This window comes from Salvelinus alpinus, chromosome 9 (genome assembly GCF_045679555.1).
Source record: "Salvelinus alpinus chromosome 9, SLU_Salpinus.1, whole genome shotgun sequence".
Classification (NCBI taxonomy): Eukaryota; Metazoa; Chordata; class Actinopteri; order Salmoniformes; family Salmonidae; genus Salvelinus; species Salvelinus alpinus.
In genome coordinates, this window is record NC_092094.1 from 27,400,570 (window position 1) to 27,416,582 (window position 16,013).

Sequence of the window (16,013 nt, forward strand, 5' to 3'; positions counted from 1 at the left end):
AGTAATTTACAAACAGGCTATAAATTCTTTAATTTGTTGTAGAATTTTGATTTTTTTTAAATATATTTTATGTATTTAGTGTTAACTATATGCTAGCTGTACAACTAGCCAAAGCATGCTAAGCAGTCTGTCATTTTTCTCCAAAAACAGTAGAAGCGTCATTTCCATCACAGTCATTTCCATCACAAATTTAACTGTGGTGGAAATGACAGAACGTGGTGGATATGACAAAAATCTATTGTTATTACTTTTTACTTTTTTTAACTTTAGGTTTATTTAATCATGTTTTAAATTCCTTTAATCTAGAAAATGCTCCAAGGTGTGCACAATTGGAAAACTTAAATAGTATTTTTCTTTGTTTTTAGACGATACCACATAAAACAGCATAGAGGTCATAGACGTAGAAACAAAATAAACATGTATCCTATACGATACCAGGAACATCTGCAAAAAGATAGCGAGAGATACTGGAAGAAAAAAGGCAAGGGAGAAGTGAAATCTATCTCTGAGATTACAAAGCGAGAACAAAGAAGCAAGAGATGGCAATGGAAATGCAACCAAAAGAATAGAAGACAGACTTTAAAGAGAACAGTTGCAATTGTGACCTACCTACCGGGCAACACCACACCTTAGTCACCAGATGACTTGCAGCCAGAACATGAGGCCATCATACCTGCCCCTGATGCACGCCCTGATACCCCTTCCTCATCATCTGCAACAGGAATGAGAAGTTGAATCCTTGTTGGAAGGAAAAAGGTTGGAAGAGGTCGCTCAAAAACATATGGATCTTTGCATGGCAAATGTCAAACTTGATAAAGTTTAACGGAAAACTGAGAAATACAAAAAAAGGTATGATCAACTGATGAAGAAAATGTAGAGACGATATTCCCCGAAGACAAATACAAGACAGAAAATGAAGAGAACTCCAAAGAACTTGAAGGATTTTATTGTTTCAAAATGCCATCCTTGCAGAGTTAAAGCAAAAGTATAAAAAAATGAGCAGTGCCTAGGACAAACAAGTGGCTTCAAAAATGCTCAGAGGCAACATCCTGAGAAAGTATGGCCTGGTCAAAGCCGGACACAGAGAATTTGGATTTTCAGCAAAAGCAACGAGGGCAAATGAAAACAGGCCAACAAGTATGCAATACTCCAGGAAAAAGCAATGGCACATAATTAGTACAGCCACAGAAGAGAAAATCACTAGATTCTATGAACGTGATGTCAACAGTAGAGCAACAACAGGGAAAAAGGACACACAAGAAAAAAAAAACAGAAGCGCTTCCTTGAATGGCACAATTCAGAACATTTATCAGAATTTTAAGAGGGAATATTCAGTGATTAAAAATGTCCTACTATGAATTCTGCAAAATATGTCCTTTTTGGGTTGTCAAGCCAACAGTCCAGGATAAGGGCACATGTCTCTGCAAAACCCACGCCAACCTCCAGTTCATAGGGGACAAACTACAGCATCACAAAGTGATCAGCTGCAGCAACAATGAGAACCTAGTTGAGTCTTTGTGCTGTGAGAACCTGAAGAAAGAGTGCATGTACACAGACTGCTCCCTTTGCCAAGCCAAAGAGCTTAAAACATCTGACTTTGATGCTGGTGAGCAGACATGGTGGTTTGAGTGGGAAAACAAAGCTAAAGAGAGAGAAAAGTAAAAACAGAGGGAAACATGGAGAAGTTCCCTGTACATTTGACAGTAAAAGAAAAGGTGTGTGGCACACTGCATATTCTACTGTAGGACTTCTCCACAGGATTGAAAGAGAAGTTGGGGAAACACGTGTACAACATTCGACACCAATATTCCAAACTGAGAGAATTAAAAGAGAATCTGCAGAAAGTGATCATCGTGTATATTGACTTCGCAGAGAACTCAGGGGCGCAACTTTCACTGGGGACGGGGGGGGACTTCCACCCCCTTTCCACCACCACATTCTGAAATTGCATTTCTGTCCCCCCAGTTTTATCATTGGAATGTGATACAAAATGAGGCAAAGGTGTGCTTTAGGACCATGCTGCAGACAACTCCGAGCGGCCGGGTAGGCTGTTTTGGGGTGTTAATCCGAAAACGAATTATAATAATTATTCCCCCCCCCCCCTCCACTTCTAAAACCAAAGTTGCGCCCCTGAGAAACTACCTGTGTAAATACACCAGTGAAATCCAGGCAGTTCACTTTGGTAATTCTCACAAGCAGGTGACCCTCCACACCTGTTTTGGGTATACCACAAATTATACAGTTTCACTTTGCTCACTGAGCTCTTCTATGCGGATGACCCCTCTGCAATCTGGGCTCATCTTTCAAAAGCACTGGCCTACTTCCTTGAGCTCTGCCCATCGGCTACTTTTGGAATCTTACTTTATCTAAAAATATTTAAATGTTTAACAATGGTTGTTGTTCAAAATGTTTGCAATAAAATATTGTTTCCATACGATTTTTGTTTTTTTACATAGATGTCAATTCCACCACATCCATATTTTTTTTAGGCGAATTGGTATATTATGTATAATTACATTGATTGATTTGTTCTAGATTGGGAAATCATATGGTTGTTTTCATAGTCTCACAAAAAGGTTGGGTGTAAATATCTTGTTTTTTATGATAAATACATGTTTTCAGCTTTCACAAAGGCAAGTTTATACATTCAGGCGTTGTGTTGATTTATTAAATTTAGTAAAACCTTAAAAAGCACTTAAAATAATACTCAATGCAAGTTAATGTACAAATGTATAAGAAATGTGTTATAAATTAATTGCATGATATTTCATGTTCAACTAAAATTGATATTTCGTGATGTATATGACATTTGTCTATGGCTGTCTGAGAAATATGACAGAAATATATAAATTCCTGAATAGTACGATCGCAGTCATTATCAGATATTATTTCTAGACAAATCAAAGACAATTATAATACTGGTAAAATGGTTTTTCAATGCATTTTCATTTCTGAAAGCTTGCAGGGCCAAAGTGCCCGAAGTTGCAGAATCACCCTTCTGCACTTTCAAGGGCATATGACTGCGGTAGATATACTGTAGCTTCATTGCCCGGCCCTAGCAGTCATACATATATAATAGGACCATTATTCGGCATTGGGATTTAAAAAATAATAATAATAATGGAAAACTAATGATAAAATTTCAGTTTAAACGTTAAGCAAAATTGTCCATTTGTCACATCCCTAATTTATTCACATTATGCAAAGTGTGTTTTTTTTTTACTCAGTGAAGCGGGTATCTTTGTATTTTTGTGTGTGTACTTTGTGTGCAGAGGGAACAAGAGAAAAGAGAGTGAGGCACTGACTGTATTGGGCACATTGGACTGCATGTATCGTTAGTACACTCCACCTAGAGCCCAGACCCATGTGGGGCAGCTCGTTTAGTACACATGATGTAGTACATGTGTTCAGGTGGCTAGGGAGGGGGTCCAGCCATATTTGTTTAGTTGATAGATCTCTCTGGTGAAGGCTGTTTGCGCATGCGTGTGTTTGTTAAAAACTTTTCTGCAAGCCTCCTTTGAGTTGTTTGGACCAGACAGCATCAGATAGAGGACCGACGTGTAGAGAAACAGAGGGGTGCTGTTTCGCTCGCTCGGATGCTTTCTCCTGTGAGATACATTCAGCCTCTTACAAATGGAAGGAACATTATGAAACACAGAGACGAAATATATATTTTTATTTATTTTTTATTGGTACATTTTTGGAGGAAGCCTGGCTTTCCTTGGCACCCATGATACACACCACTGCTCAAAACTTGAGACATCTGTAGCATTCAATGGAACGAATCATAGAAAAGATCCGACACCCTTTGGCCTGGTTTAGATCAATTGAAGACACCATAGACAGAGATATAACAGCAGGCTGCAACACATACATCTAACCTGTCCTGAATGGGGAGAAATGCACAAAGAGCAGTGACGCCTGAAAGCTTCCAGTAAAGTCTGTATGTTATTACACTGGTCAATGCTTCAGGCTAGCTAACTCTGCATGTAGGAGACCTTCAGAGGCCTAGCCTCAGGCCTGTACAGGGAATTCAAACAGACTGTTCATTTATATTGGATGACCGGTGCCCCTGTGCCCCTGCCTTGTGTGTGTAATATGTAATGCTATGTGACTTTTGCCCTGTGCTCCCTGCCCTCTGTGCTGTTCCCAGCTAGAGACTGAACAATAAGACACAGCAGATAGGGAAAAGAGAGGAGACGGAAGGAAAGGAGCCGAGGAGGACAGAAGAGAGGGATGACTGGACAGTCTTCCTCTGTGACCTTGATGTCCCCAACAAAGACTCCACTGTAAAACATGCAAGGTGTTGTAGCAAACGAGACCCCCACAATGCAACAGCGGCACACATAGAAATAGAATGAATAGAACGTGCTTGGAACCTCTAACCCTGGCAATTTGACTGGTAAACTCATGGGTACACTCACAATGGCTGCCTGGCATTGTGACGCAATACTCCTATTTTTACTTCCTGTGTTGCTCCTATGGACAAAGATTAGTTTAGCATCTTCCTCTTTGCAATGGGTACACTCACAATGGTCTCCAGTCCACCCATTATGCAATCAGTGACTTGAATGGGGACGTCCGTTCTATTCTATTGCTATATCAGCACATGCAGTCAGGAGCGGAGAGGGGAAAATGTATGTGTAATATATTTTTGTACCCAAAAATATATACTTTTTTTTAAGGGGAGGGTAGGGGGTTATTTGCCTGGCCAATTACCGTAATCCAAAATTCCATAACCATCATAGCCCTAACACACACACGCGCATACAGACTCTGACACACACACACACACACACACACACACACACACACACACACGGCTCCAATTTCCCTCCACCACTCGCTGTGCTTCAGAAGCTCCTGATACAGCCAACCCATTAAAGTCAGTCTGTAATTGGAAAATAAATTCCTACCTCTAGCCATAAAAAAAGACAGGCTTATTCAGAGCTGTCTAATATTGATCCGTCCCCTCCCTTATTTTTACCTTCCTCAAACATAAAAAGCCCTTCCGTATTTGAATTGGATTTGTAGTCCTGAAAATGTAACTGTCTGTATTTTTTCTGCTTCAAACTCAAGTTTTCATTCGTAATGGGGTGTGTGACATTATGTAGAGGTTTGTTGTGGACCATTTTCTGCAGTGACCATGGGAACTGGGTGGTTTTGCTTGTAGACAGTGGATGTCATACTAACATCAGTGCTACTGTACAGTATATACACCCTGTGTATATAATCCCCTCATCAATTATGTACCATTCGAATCTATGTCTCACCTCTTCCTCCCTCCTGATCAATGTAGGTGAGATATGATACCCTGGCTGGGTCAAAGAGCCCACTTTAATGTCAGGTTATAGATTGAAGCTATAGATTGATACAGCCAAGGGTGTACAGTCCAGGGTACAGGGATCAACATGCTGAGGAATTATGGTATTACTGGGGAATGTGGAGGCAGGAAGGTTCAGGCCAGGACTTCTCTCTATCCCCTCTATCTCTTCTTCCCCTCTCTCTCCATACCCCCTATCTCTCCTTCCCCTCTGTCTCTCCTCTGCCACCCCCCCCCCCCCCCCCCATTAGTCTATCCCCAACCTGTCATTTCTCCCCTTGTATTCCTTGCTCCCCCCATCCCTCTGTCCCCACCTGTCTCCCCTCCTTGTGAGGCTGTAGCTCCAGTGGAAGTGGGGATTATGCAGCCTCTCCTCCAGATGGGCTGTTGCCTTTTCTTCTCCACTCCACTCTCTATTCCCCCTATGGAGGTAGCTGTATTGAGTATGCAGTGTCTGCTCCATCCTACTCTCTTACATCTTCTCTCTCTATCTCTCTCTCTCTCTCTCTCTCTGTCCCTCTCTCTCATCCCTGTCTCTCGCTCTCTCTCCATCCCTCTCTTTCCCTGTGTCTCCAGCTGAGGTGTGTGTGACAGTAGGGATTATGCGTAGACTGGTCCAGGCGTGCCTACTGTGTCTCTGTGGAGGCTTAAAGCCCAAGGATTCTAGTTGACAGAGGGTGAGGGAAGCAGGGGGGCTGACGGCGGGTGAAGGGAGCGGGGGGCTGACAGGAAGAGGGGAGCGGGGTCTAGTCAATATTGGCTCAGGGCAATTGCTTTCATATTCGTATTACTGTTAACACATAGTCCCAGGTATGCTTCGTTTAGAGACTCGCTACAGGTATCTTACTTTCTGATGATTTTATATGGAGTAAAAATGAAGTGAAATAGGTGAAGAGTAGTAGAGTGCTGGGGCGGGTGCGCGTGTGTGTGCCTGCATGCATATGCGGTGTGTTTCATGCTGAAAGGGTAAATGCATTGCCAAATCAATTAAAGGTTATCTCAAGTCACCTTGGGGGATTTAAGTAGGAACGATGCACTAAGGTATACAGTTAAGTGTTACTGATGAAAACCCTACAGTAAGCTGATTCCAGACAGTGAAATGAGATTGTCACGCCCTGACCTTGGAGTTCCTTATTATTTTCTATGTTTGGTTAGGTCAGGGTGTGACTCGGGTGGGAAAGTCTATGTTTTCTATTTCTTTGTTTTTGGCCGTGTGTGTTTCCCAATCAGAGGCAGCTGTCTATCGTTGTCTCTGATTGGGGATCATATATAAGTTGTCATTTTCCTTTTGGGTTTTGTGGGATCTTGTTTTCTGTTTAGTGTCTGTGCCTGACAGAACTGTTCGCTTTCGTTTTCGCTTTGTTATTTTGTTTCAGTGTTTTTTTAAATAAAAGGAATCATGAACACTTTCCACGCTGCGCTTTGGTCAACTCTTCCTTCTACAAACGAGAGCCGTAACAGAGATCGCCTTTTTATTACAAAAGGAGCCAGTGAACTGGGATGCATAGATTGTGTGTCCTGTGTAGGAAGACATCATATGTAGTGAAGGACACGCATCTCAGAGTGAATGAATGAATGAATGCATGATGGACTGAGTGAGGTGTAGAAGAGTGAGTAAGTAAGTGTAGGCCAATATCCTGGTGTAGTGCTAGTGCACACACACGTACAGTCCAAGAGCAGCTCTCTAATTAACCCATTGCCCCTCGCAAACAGCCCGGTTCTCTCAAGTCTATATTCACGGCTCCCTCATACACATTTCCAGTGTGTGTGCACCCATGTGAATTTATGTGCTCGAGCATTCGCGCGTGTGTGTGTGTGTGTGTGTGAGCGTGTCACTGCTACTGGAGGCTGGTTGAAGCAGCTCAGTGTAGCCATCCTACAAACCCGCTGGCACGTCCTCCTGCCAATTAGAGAAATAACTATTAGAATGCTACAAATAAAATACCTGGCAACAGCCCCTTTTCTCCCTTTCTGTCTCTTCCTCAGTCCCTTTCTCCTTTTATTGCAAGGGACAAAAGTGAGACTTACATCACCCACTCTAGGGATCAGGAGAGGGCTGCCGTGTAACATTCTGATGGGATGTTATGTAGACGTTTTCAGAACCTCAAGGTTTATGCCTCGATCACACCGACAGCGTCATTGCATTTTGGTTGCAGAGGCATTTTTGCGTTGCAGAGGCAATTGTAGTGCGTTCTGTGTGGTGCATACGTTGGATTTATCGAGCGTATGCGTCAAACTGTATGTGTAGACAGCTTGACAGAAATGGTAGCAGAAGGTGAATGTTGAGCTTTGTTGCACACATATCCAGATGATGCTGCGTACCATTTTGCACAATGATTCTGTAGGTGTGATCAAGGCATTAAATGGCCAGGGTGATAATGAAACACTTCTCATACACCTGTAATACCTCTATGACTCATACCAGCTGTCAATCACTCAGATGAAGCACTGGGAGTGGCTGGATCAGAGGAGGTTCAAAACAAGTGGGCGGGACTCAACCTCTGGAGCAGGAGATCTGATGGTTGGGGGGAAAGCACAGTTGTACTTGGCTTGCAGGCTTTCTGGCTATCTGTGTGTAGGTGAGTTTGATGTACTCTCATCAGATACAGTCTGGGTTAACTGTAATGAGCAATGTGCTAACATTGTGATCTGCCGTCCAGAACACGTAAGTTAATGTTTTCATTGTTTCTGTGTGATGATGAAAATAGAGGAAAACATGTTGGTTCTGTTGCTAGTTACTTAATAATACAACGTGTTTAAAATACTGTGTTGCCTGTTGTGCGTCGATAACAATAACAAAATCACCGTTACTACAAGCAGGAGCTATCTAACACATCTCACAATCTACTACTAGTTCCAGTTTGTCAACTTGAATTATAATGCATGTAGGCCTATTATTTATATATTGACACTGGACTCTTGTCATGAGGTATTCCTCCCCTAGCTTGGTCCAGTTTGGGATGCAGATACAGAATGAAAAGGTGTATGGGTCCAAACTTATCCCTATTTAGTGCACTACTTTTGACCAGAGCCCTATGGGTACAGTATAGGAAATAGGGTTCCATTTGGGACACACCCTGCGCCTTGTTATCCTTAAAAGGATAATTCTGGATTTTGGCAATGTGGCCCTTTTATCTACTTGCTAGCAGATACCCATAGACTTCCAGTCATTGCGCTAACGTGAGCGTTTGCTAACAAAACTAGTTCTGCCTCATCATGTCCCACTTACTAAAGATCAGACAGGCAACTGTGCTTCTCTGCTGCTCTGCTTTGGGGTCAATGGATCATACAATGGGAGAGCTTTATGGATGTACTTGATGCCATACAAATATAGCCATCCATATTGTCTTCTAGGTCTATAATCTACACAGGACTCTAGAAAGGAGGCTTCACGCAATGCTGCATGCAGCAGACTCTTGTCGTATTGAGCGACAGAGAAATCAGAGGATAAATTGTGTGTGTGGGTGTGTGTGTGTGTGTGTGTGTGTGTGTGTGTGTGTGTGTGTTTATGACTGTGCCTGCGTGTTAGGGATGGACATTTAAAATAATTTCAGTATTCAAATAATCATGCTATTTTTTTCGGATATCTGGATTGTGTTTGAAAGAAACATTTGGGGGAAATCTTCAATGAAAACTTGCTCACCAGAGAGAGAGTCAGTGCGCTGCGCTCTGCTTGTTTCAGCAGAAAGGTGGGGGAGGGGTGAGAGAGGTGCAGGGGCTGGTGTGTGTGTGACAGAGGAAGAGAGAGTGCAAAAATAGCTAAACCAACTTGCACTAGTTTGACAAACTTGTTGCTGCCATAGGTTATCTACCATCTGGTAGTGCCCATCTTGACTGCATCAAATCATTGTAAAGAAGTTAGCTAGCTACCCATCCTTGGAGCTGGTCGAGAGCTTCAAGTTCCTTGGTATCCACATCACCAACAAACTATCATGATCCTCACACACCAAGACATGCCTATTCCCCCTCAGGAGATTGAAAAGATTTAGTATGGGTCCCCAGATCCTCAAAAAGTTATACAGCTGCACCATCGAGAGCATCCGGAACAGCTGCATCACCGCCTGGTATGGCAATGGCTCAGCATCTGACCGTAAGGCGCTACAGAGGTTAGTGCGTATAACCCAATTCATCACTGGGGCCAAGCTTCCTGCCAGGACCTCTATACTAGGCGGTGTCAGAGGAAGAACTCCAGTCATCCAAGTCATAGACTGTTCTCATTGCCACCACATGGCAAGCAATAGCAGAGTGCCAGGTCTAGGTCCAAAAGGCTCTTTAACAGCTTCTACCCTCAAGCCATAAGACTGCTGAACAATTAATAACCCCCCCCCCTCCCTTTGTTTTTACACTGCTGCTACTAGCTGTTTATTATCTATGCATAGTCACTTTACCCCTACCTACATGTACAAATTACCTCGACTAACCTGTACCTCCGCACATTGACTCGGTACCCCTTTATATAGGGGTGGCAGGTAGCCTAGTGGTTAGAGCATTGGGCCAGTAACCGAAAGGTTGCTAGATCGAATCCCCGAGCTGTCAAGGTACAAATCTGTCGTTATGCCAATGAACAAGGCAGTTAACCCACTGTTCCTAGGCTGTCAATATAAATAAGAATTTGTACTTAACTGACTAAATAAAGGTTAAATAAATAAAAAAATATAGCCTCGTTGTTCTTATTTTATTGTGTTACTTTTTTTAAACTTTTGTTTCTTAATTTATTTATCTATTTTCTTAACTGCATTGTTGGTTAAGGGCTTGTAGGTAAACATTTCACAGTAAGGTGTACACCTGTTGTATTCGGCGCATGTGACAAATACAATGATTTGCTTGGTCTACAACAACTCCATTCATATGAAACAATAGCCTACCTGTTGGTTGATCATTGTAGCCTACTCGTTTTATTATCAAACTTAATTCCATTTGGCATTGATTAGAAATCTCCCACTTCTTTGATTGTCCAACAATAACAACAAACTACATGTGTGAAACGTTTGTAGGCTACCAGTGTATCTTTTTGATGGGGCACACTTATAAAAACTGTCATATAACTGTTGTTTAATTTTTTTAATTTGAATGTAATAATCTATCATTGTAGGCTATGTAGCAATGTCACATAGATCATTTTATTTAATTTTAGACAAAGCCTTAAAAGGTGCGATATGGCGCTGATCAAATTAACGTAGAAATACGAGTTATACATCTGTCATTATCATTGAAAGCAAGTTTAAGATGCGGTAGAGCTGCTCTATGTGTGCTATTTCTATACTTCTCGTTCTTAAGTTTTGTTTTTTGCTTTTATACACCAGCTTCAAACTGATGAAAATACAATATTTTTGCTTATGGAAAATATATTTCACAGCGGTTTAGATGGTACACTGATTCTCTACACAATTACTGTTTGTTAAACTGAAATTAGGCAAACTATTAGAATTTTAGCAACCAGGAAATGGCCGGAGCGATTTCTGTATATTGCACCTTAATAAATAAATAAAAAATAAAATAAATGAATGAATACTCTCCCAAGTAATCGAATACTGTCATTTTGGATATTTTAGTATTCATATAACCATTCCCATCCCTAGTGAGTGCGTGCCCTATCTGCCTTTCGTTATATTAGCCAGCAATAGAGTGACTCAGAGACTGACTGTTATCACCATATGACCCTTTCGTACCTCTCGTATTGGTATTCATGATGCTATCCTCTGTTTGTATGATCTGCCTGGATACTGATATAGGAATGGAGCCACTGCCTTTTAAAAATGTTCCATTTGTAGATAATAATAGCCTGCCTTTTGACTGTGATTATTATCTTTTGAATGCAATATAATTTTATCGTCCTAGTTCTGTTTGGACTATTATTATTATTATTATTATTATTATATATTATTTTCCTCTTCTCACCCCCCCCACCCCACTCTCTTCCCTATCTTCCCCATCCTTCTTCCTTGCCTCATCCCCCCTTTCTTGTCCTTCTTATGCTCCTCTCTCCTCCCCTCCTCTTGCCCTCTCATTCTGCTCCTCTCCTCCTCCATCTCTCCTCTCCCACAGAGAGCCAGCTCCTTCCGGGGAACAACTTCACCAGAGACTGTAACAACCCAGGGAACTTCATGTGTGGGAACGGGAAGTGTATCCCAGGGGTGTGGCAGTGTGACGGACTGTCCGACTGCTTCGACAAGAGCGACGAGAAAGGCTGCCGTGAGTACAGATCCCTTTCTCCGCTGGCTAATTCTCTCTCCCTTTCTCCTTCCCTGTCACCTAGGGTTGGGCCATTTCCCGATTTCCATACCATTTCTGTTCCATCCCGGGGTATACGGTATTAACGGAAGTGCACACAAGGGGCGCTATTTCCAAAAATTCTAAAATATTATTTTTAACCTTTCAGTGATACCCATCCCGGATCCGGGAGCATCCTCATCAAAAAAGCTGACTAGCATAGCCTAGCTTAACGGGACAGGGATATCATATAATATAATTTTCATGAAATCACAAGTCCAATACAGCAAATGAAAGATAAACATCTTGTGAATCCAGCCATCATTTCCGATTTTTAAAATGTTTTACAGCGAAAACACAATATGTATTTATATTAGCTAACCACAATAGCCAAAGACTCAACCGCATATTTTCACCATGTTTCTACCGCATAGGTAGCTATCACAAAACCGACCAAATAGAGATATAATTAGTCACTAACCAAGAAACAACTTCATCAGATGACAGTCTTATAACATGTTATACAATACATTTATGTTTTGTTCGAAAAATGTGCATATTTGAGGTATAAATCATAGTTTTACATTGCAGCTACCATCACAAATAGCACTGAAGCAGCCAGAATAATTACAGAGAGCAACGTGAAATACATAAATACTCATCATAAAACATTTATGAAAAATACATGGTGTACAGCAAATGAAAGACAAACATCTTGTGAATCCAGCCAATATTTCAGATTTTTTAAGTGTTTTAAAGCGAAAACACAATATAGCATTATATTAGCTTACTACAATAGCCAGCCACACAACCGCATTCATTCAACGCAACGGTAGCGATAGTGAAAAAAACAGCAAAAGATATAAATGTATTCACTAACCTTCACAATCTTCATCAGATGACAGTCCTATAACATCATATTACACAATACATATATGGTTTGTTCGAAAATGTGCATATTTAGACCTGAAATCCGTGGTTATACATTGTGAAAACGTAGCAACTTTTTTCCAGAATCTCCGGATATATGTCTGACACTCACCTATTCTGACCAAATAACTCATCATAAACTTTACTAAAAAATACATGTTGGATAGCAAATGAAAGATACACTAGTTCTTAATGCAATCGCCGTGTTAGAATTCTAAAAATAACTTTAGTACGACATACAGCTTACGTTATAGCGAGACAGCGCCCAAAATCAGGGCGGAAAATAATACTAAACATTTTCGACAGAAATACGAAATAACATCATAAATGGTTCCTACTTTTGCTGAGTTTCCACAGAATCTTGTACAAGGGGTCCTTTGTCCAGAACAATCGTTGTTTGGTTTTAGAATGTCCTTTTTTCCTGTCGAATTAGCAACCAAAGCTAGCCAAGTGGCGCGAAGCTGTCTATCTCCACCAAACGCAGAGAACGGAACACGCCAAAACTCCCGATAAACTTTCAATAATCTGATAAAACTATATTGAAAAAACATACTTTACGATGATATTATCACATTTATCAAATAAAATCAAAGCCGGAGATATTAGCCGTCTATAACGAAAGCTTTTCAGAAGGCAATCCAGAGTTCCTTCCCGCGCCTTGCTGAACAAAGGAAATTGGGGTCATGTCATTCCAAGAGCTCTCTTTTGACCTCAGATCAAGCTATACACCCCATTTCACCTCTCACTGCCTGTTGATATCTAGTGGAAGGCGTATGAAGTGCATGTATAGCCATAGATTTGAAGCAAATGAATAGGAAGGCCCTGGAACAGAGCCTCGATTTCAGATTTTTCACTTCCTGTCAGGAAGTTTGCTGCAAAATGAGTTCTGTTTTACTTACAGATATAATTGCATAATGTACGAGCAAGAATTGAGTACGAGGCAGTTTAATTTGGGAACGATTTTTTACAAAGTGAAAACAGCGCCCCCCTATCCCAAAGAAGATAAACATCTTGTGAATCCAGCCAATATTTCCGATGTTTTAAGTGTTTTACAGTGAAAACACAATATAGAATTATATTAGCTTACCACAATAGCCAAACACACAAATGCATTTATTCACCGCAAAAGGTAGCTATCGCAAAAACCAGCAAAAGATATACAATTAATCACTAACCTTGAACAACTTCATCAGATGACAGTCTTATAACATCAGGTTATACAATACACTTATGTTTTGTTCGAAAATGTGCATATTTAGAGCTACAAATCCTGATTATACATTGGGAATACGTAGCATCAATTCACCAGAATCTCCAGAGATATTTTGGACACTCACCTAATCTGACCAAAGAACTCATCATAAACTTTACATAAAAATACTTGTTGTATGGCAAATGAAAGATACACTGGTTCTTAATGCAACCGCCGTGTTAGATTTTTTTAAATAACTTTACCATAGCAAACAGCTTGCGTTATTGCGAGACAGCGCTCGCCAAAACGGCAGAGAATAGGAATCAACATTTTCCACAGAAATACGAAATAACATCATAAATTGTTCTTACTTTTGCTGAGCTTCCATCAGAATCTTGTACAAGGAGTCCTTGGTCCAGAATAAATCTATGTTTGGTTTTAGAATGTCCTTTTCTTCTGTCGAATTCGCGCCAACAATGCTAGCCAAGGTTGATAACGTTCCCACCCTCTCTTGACGCAAAGAATGGAAAACTCCAAAAGTCCCAATAAACGTTGAATAAACTGATAAAACTCGGTTGAAAAAACCTACTTTACGATTATATTATCACATGTATCAAATAAAATCAGAGCCGGAGATATTCGCCGTGTAAACCGAAAGCTTTTCAGAAGCTAATGTCGAGCTCCGCCTCATAGGAAATGAGTTCCGTAGACATAGGAAATTCCTGACCTGCCACTCCAAAAGCTCTTGTTCGACCTCATATCAAGCTAGACACCCCATTCCACCTTCCACTGCCTGTTGACATCTAGTGGAAGGCGTATGAAGTGCATGCATATCGATAAATATAAGGCAATTGAATAGGCAGGCCCTGAAACAGAGCCCCATTTTCAGAATTTTCACTTCCTTTCTGGAAGTTTGCTGCCAAATGAGTTCTGTTTTACTCACAGATATAATTCAAACAGTTTTAGAAACTTGAGAGTGTTTTCTATCCAATAGGAATAATAATATGCATATTGTATGATCTAGAATAGAGTACGAGGCCGTTTAAATTGGGCACGATTTTTTCCAAAGTGAAATTAGCACCCCCCTATTGACAAGAAGTTTTTAAGCAAGAAAACAATTTAGGAAACAGGAATCTTGATCCAGGAGGTGTTTGGATGTCTCTGATGTTACCAAGAAGCTTGATATCTAGCCACTTAGCTAGCAAGATAGCAAACCAAATGCATAGCTGGAGTCCTAAGCTGGATATAATTTATTTGACACATCTTTGATTTCTTACCAAAGGTTTGATTTCAATTAAGGAATATGTCGCCTACTCATGTTGGGTGGGAGGGTTTTAGGTCCCTCTCACCCATCTACTCACTCCCCTCAATAGGGCTGTGGCGGTCACAAAATGTAATCAGCCGGTGATTGAAAAGCAAATAACTGTCGATCTAACTGTAATTGACCGTTAATTAATATAAACACATTTAGCATCTCCTGGCTTCCAAACACTTTTATTTAACCAGGTAGGCTAGTTGAGAACAAGTTCTCATTTACAACTGCGACCTGGCCAAGATAAAGCAAAGCAGTGTGACACAGACAACACAGAGTTACACATGGAATAAATAATAAACAAGCCAATAACACAATAAACAAGTCAATGACACAGTAGAAAAAAAATAAAGTCTATATACAGTGTGTGCAAAAAGCATGAGGAGGTAGGCAATAAATAGGCCATAGGATCGAATAATTACAATTTAGCAGATTAACACTGGTGTGATACATGAGCAGATGATGATGTGCAAGTAGAAATACTGGTGTGCAAAAGAGCAGAAAAGTAAATAAAAACAATATGAGGATGAGGTAGGTAGATTGGGTTGGCTATTTACAGATGGACTATGTACAGCTGCAGCGATCGGTTAGCTGCTCAGATATCTGATGTTTAAAGTTGGCGAGGGAAATAAAAGTCTCCAACTTCAGCGATTTTTTTTTTTTTTTAGCCCACAGCCATATGGTATAGCCAGATCAGGACCTAACATAAGGACAACTCAGAATATGCTATTCTGTTCTTCTGAAATAGACTACACTTTCTTCATATCATGTTTCTTTAGACCTGTCTAAAATAAATATAGAATTTATTGTGAAGGTGTAGGCTATTTCACATGGATTTATTAGACTTTTTAAAATGTAGATGTTCCAAACTTCTGCATCGGTGGCTTGTAGGGTCCCGAGTAGCACAGCGGTCTAAGGCACTGGCCGGTATAGGCTTTCATTGTGAATAAGAATTTGTTCTTAACTGACTTGCCTAGTTAAATAAAGGTGAAATAAAACAATTTAGCAGACAAGATTTGCTTACAATTCCGTGGCATTATTTTATA

At 40.6% G+C, this 16,013-nt stretch overlaps 1 protein-coding gene across 1 annotated transcript in view; it reads left to right on the plus strand.

The window, feature by feature from the left end:
• The window catches only part of LOC139584567 (low-density lipoprotein receptor class A domain-containing protein 3-like), a 154,867-nt gene that overhangs the window by 46,737 nt on the left and 92,117 nt on the right, over positions 1 to 16,013 (plus strand). The window contains exon 2 of the mRNA XM_071416578.1: positions 11,369 to 11,515. Coding sequence (XP_071272679.1) covers positions 11,369 to 11,515 — 147 coding nt within the window. The remainder of the gene's footprint in view (positions 1 to 11,368; positions 11,516 to 16,013) is intronic.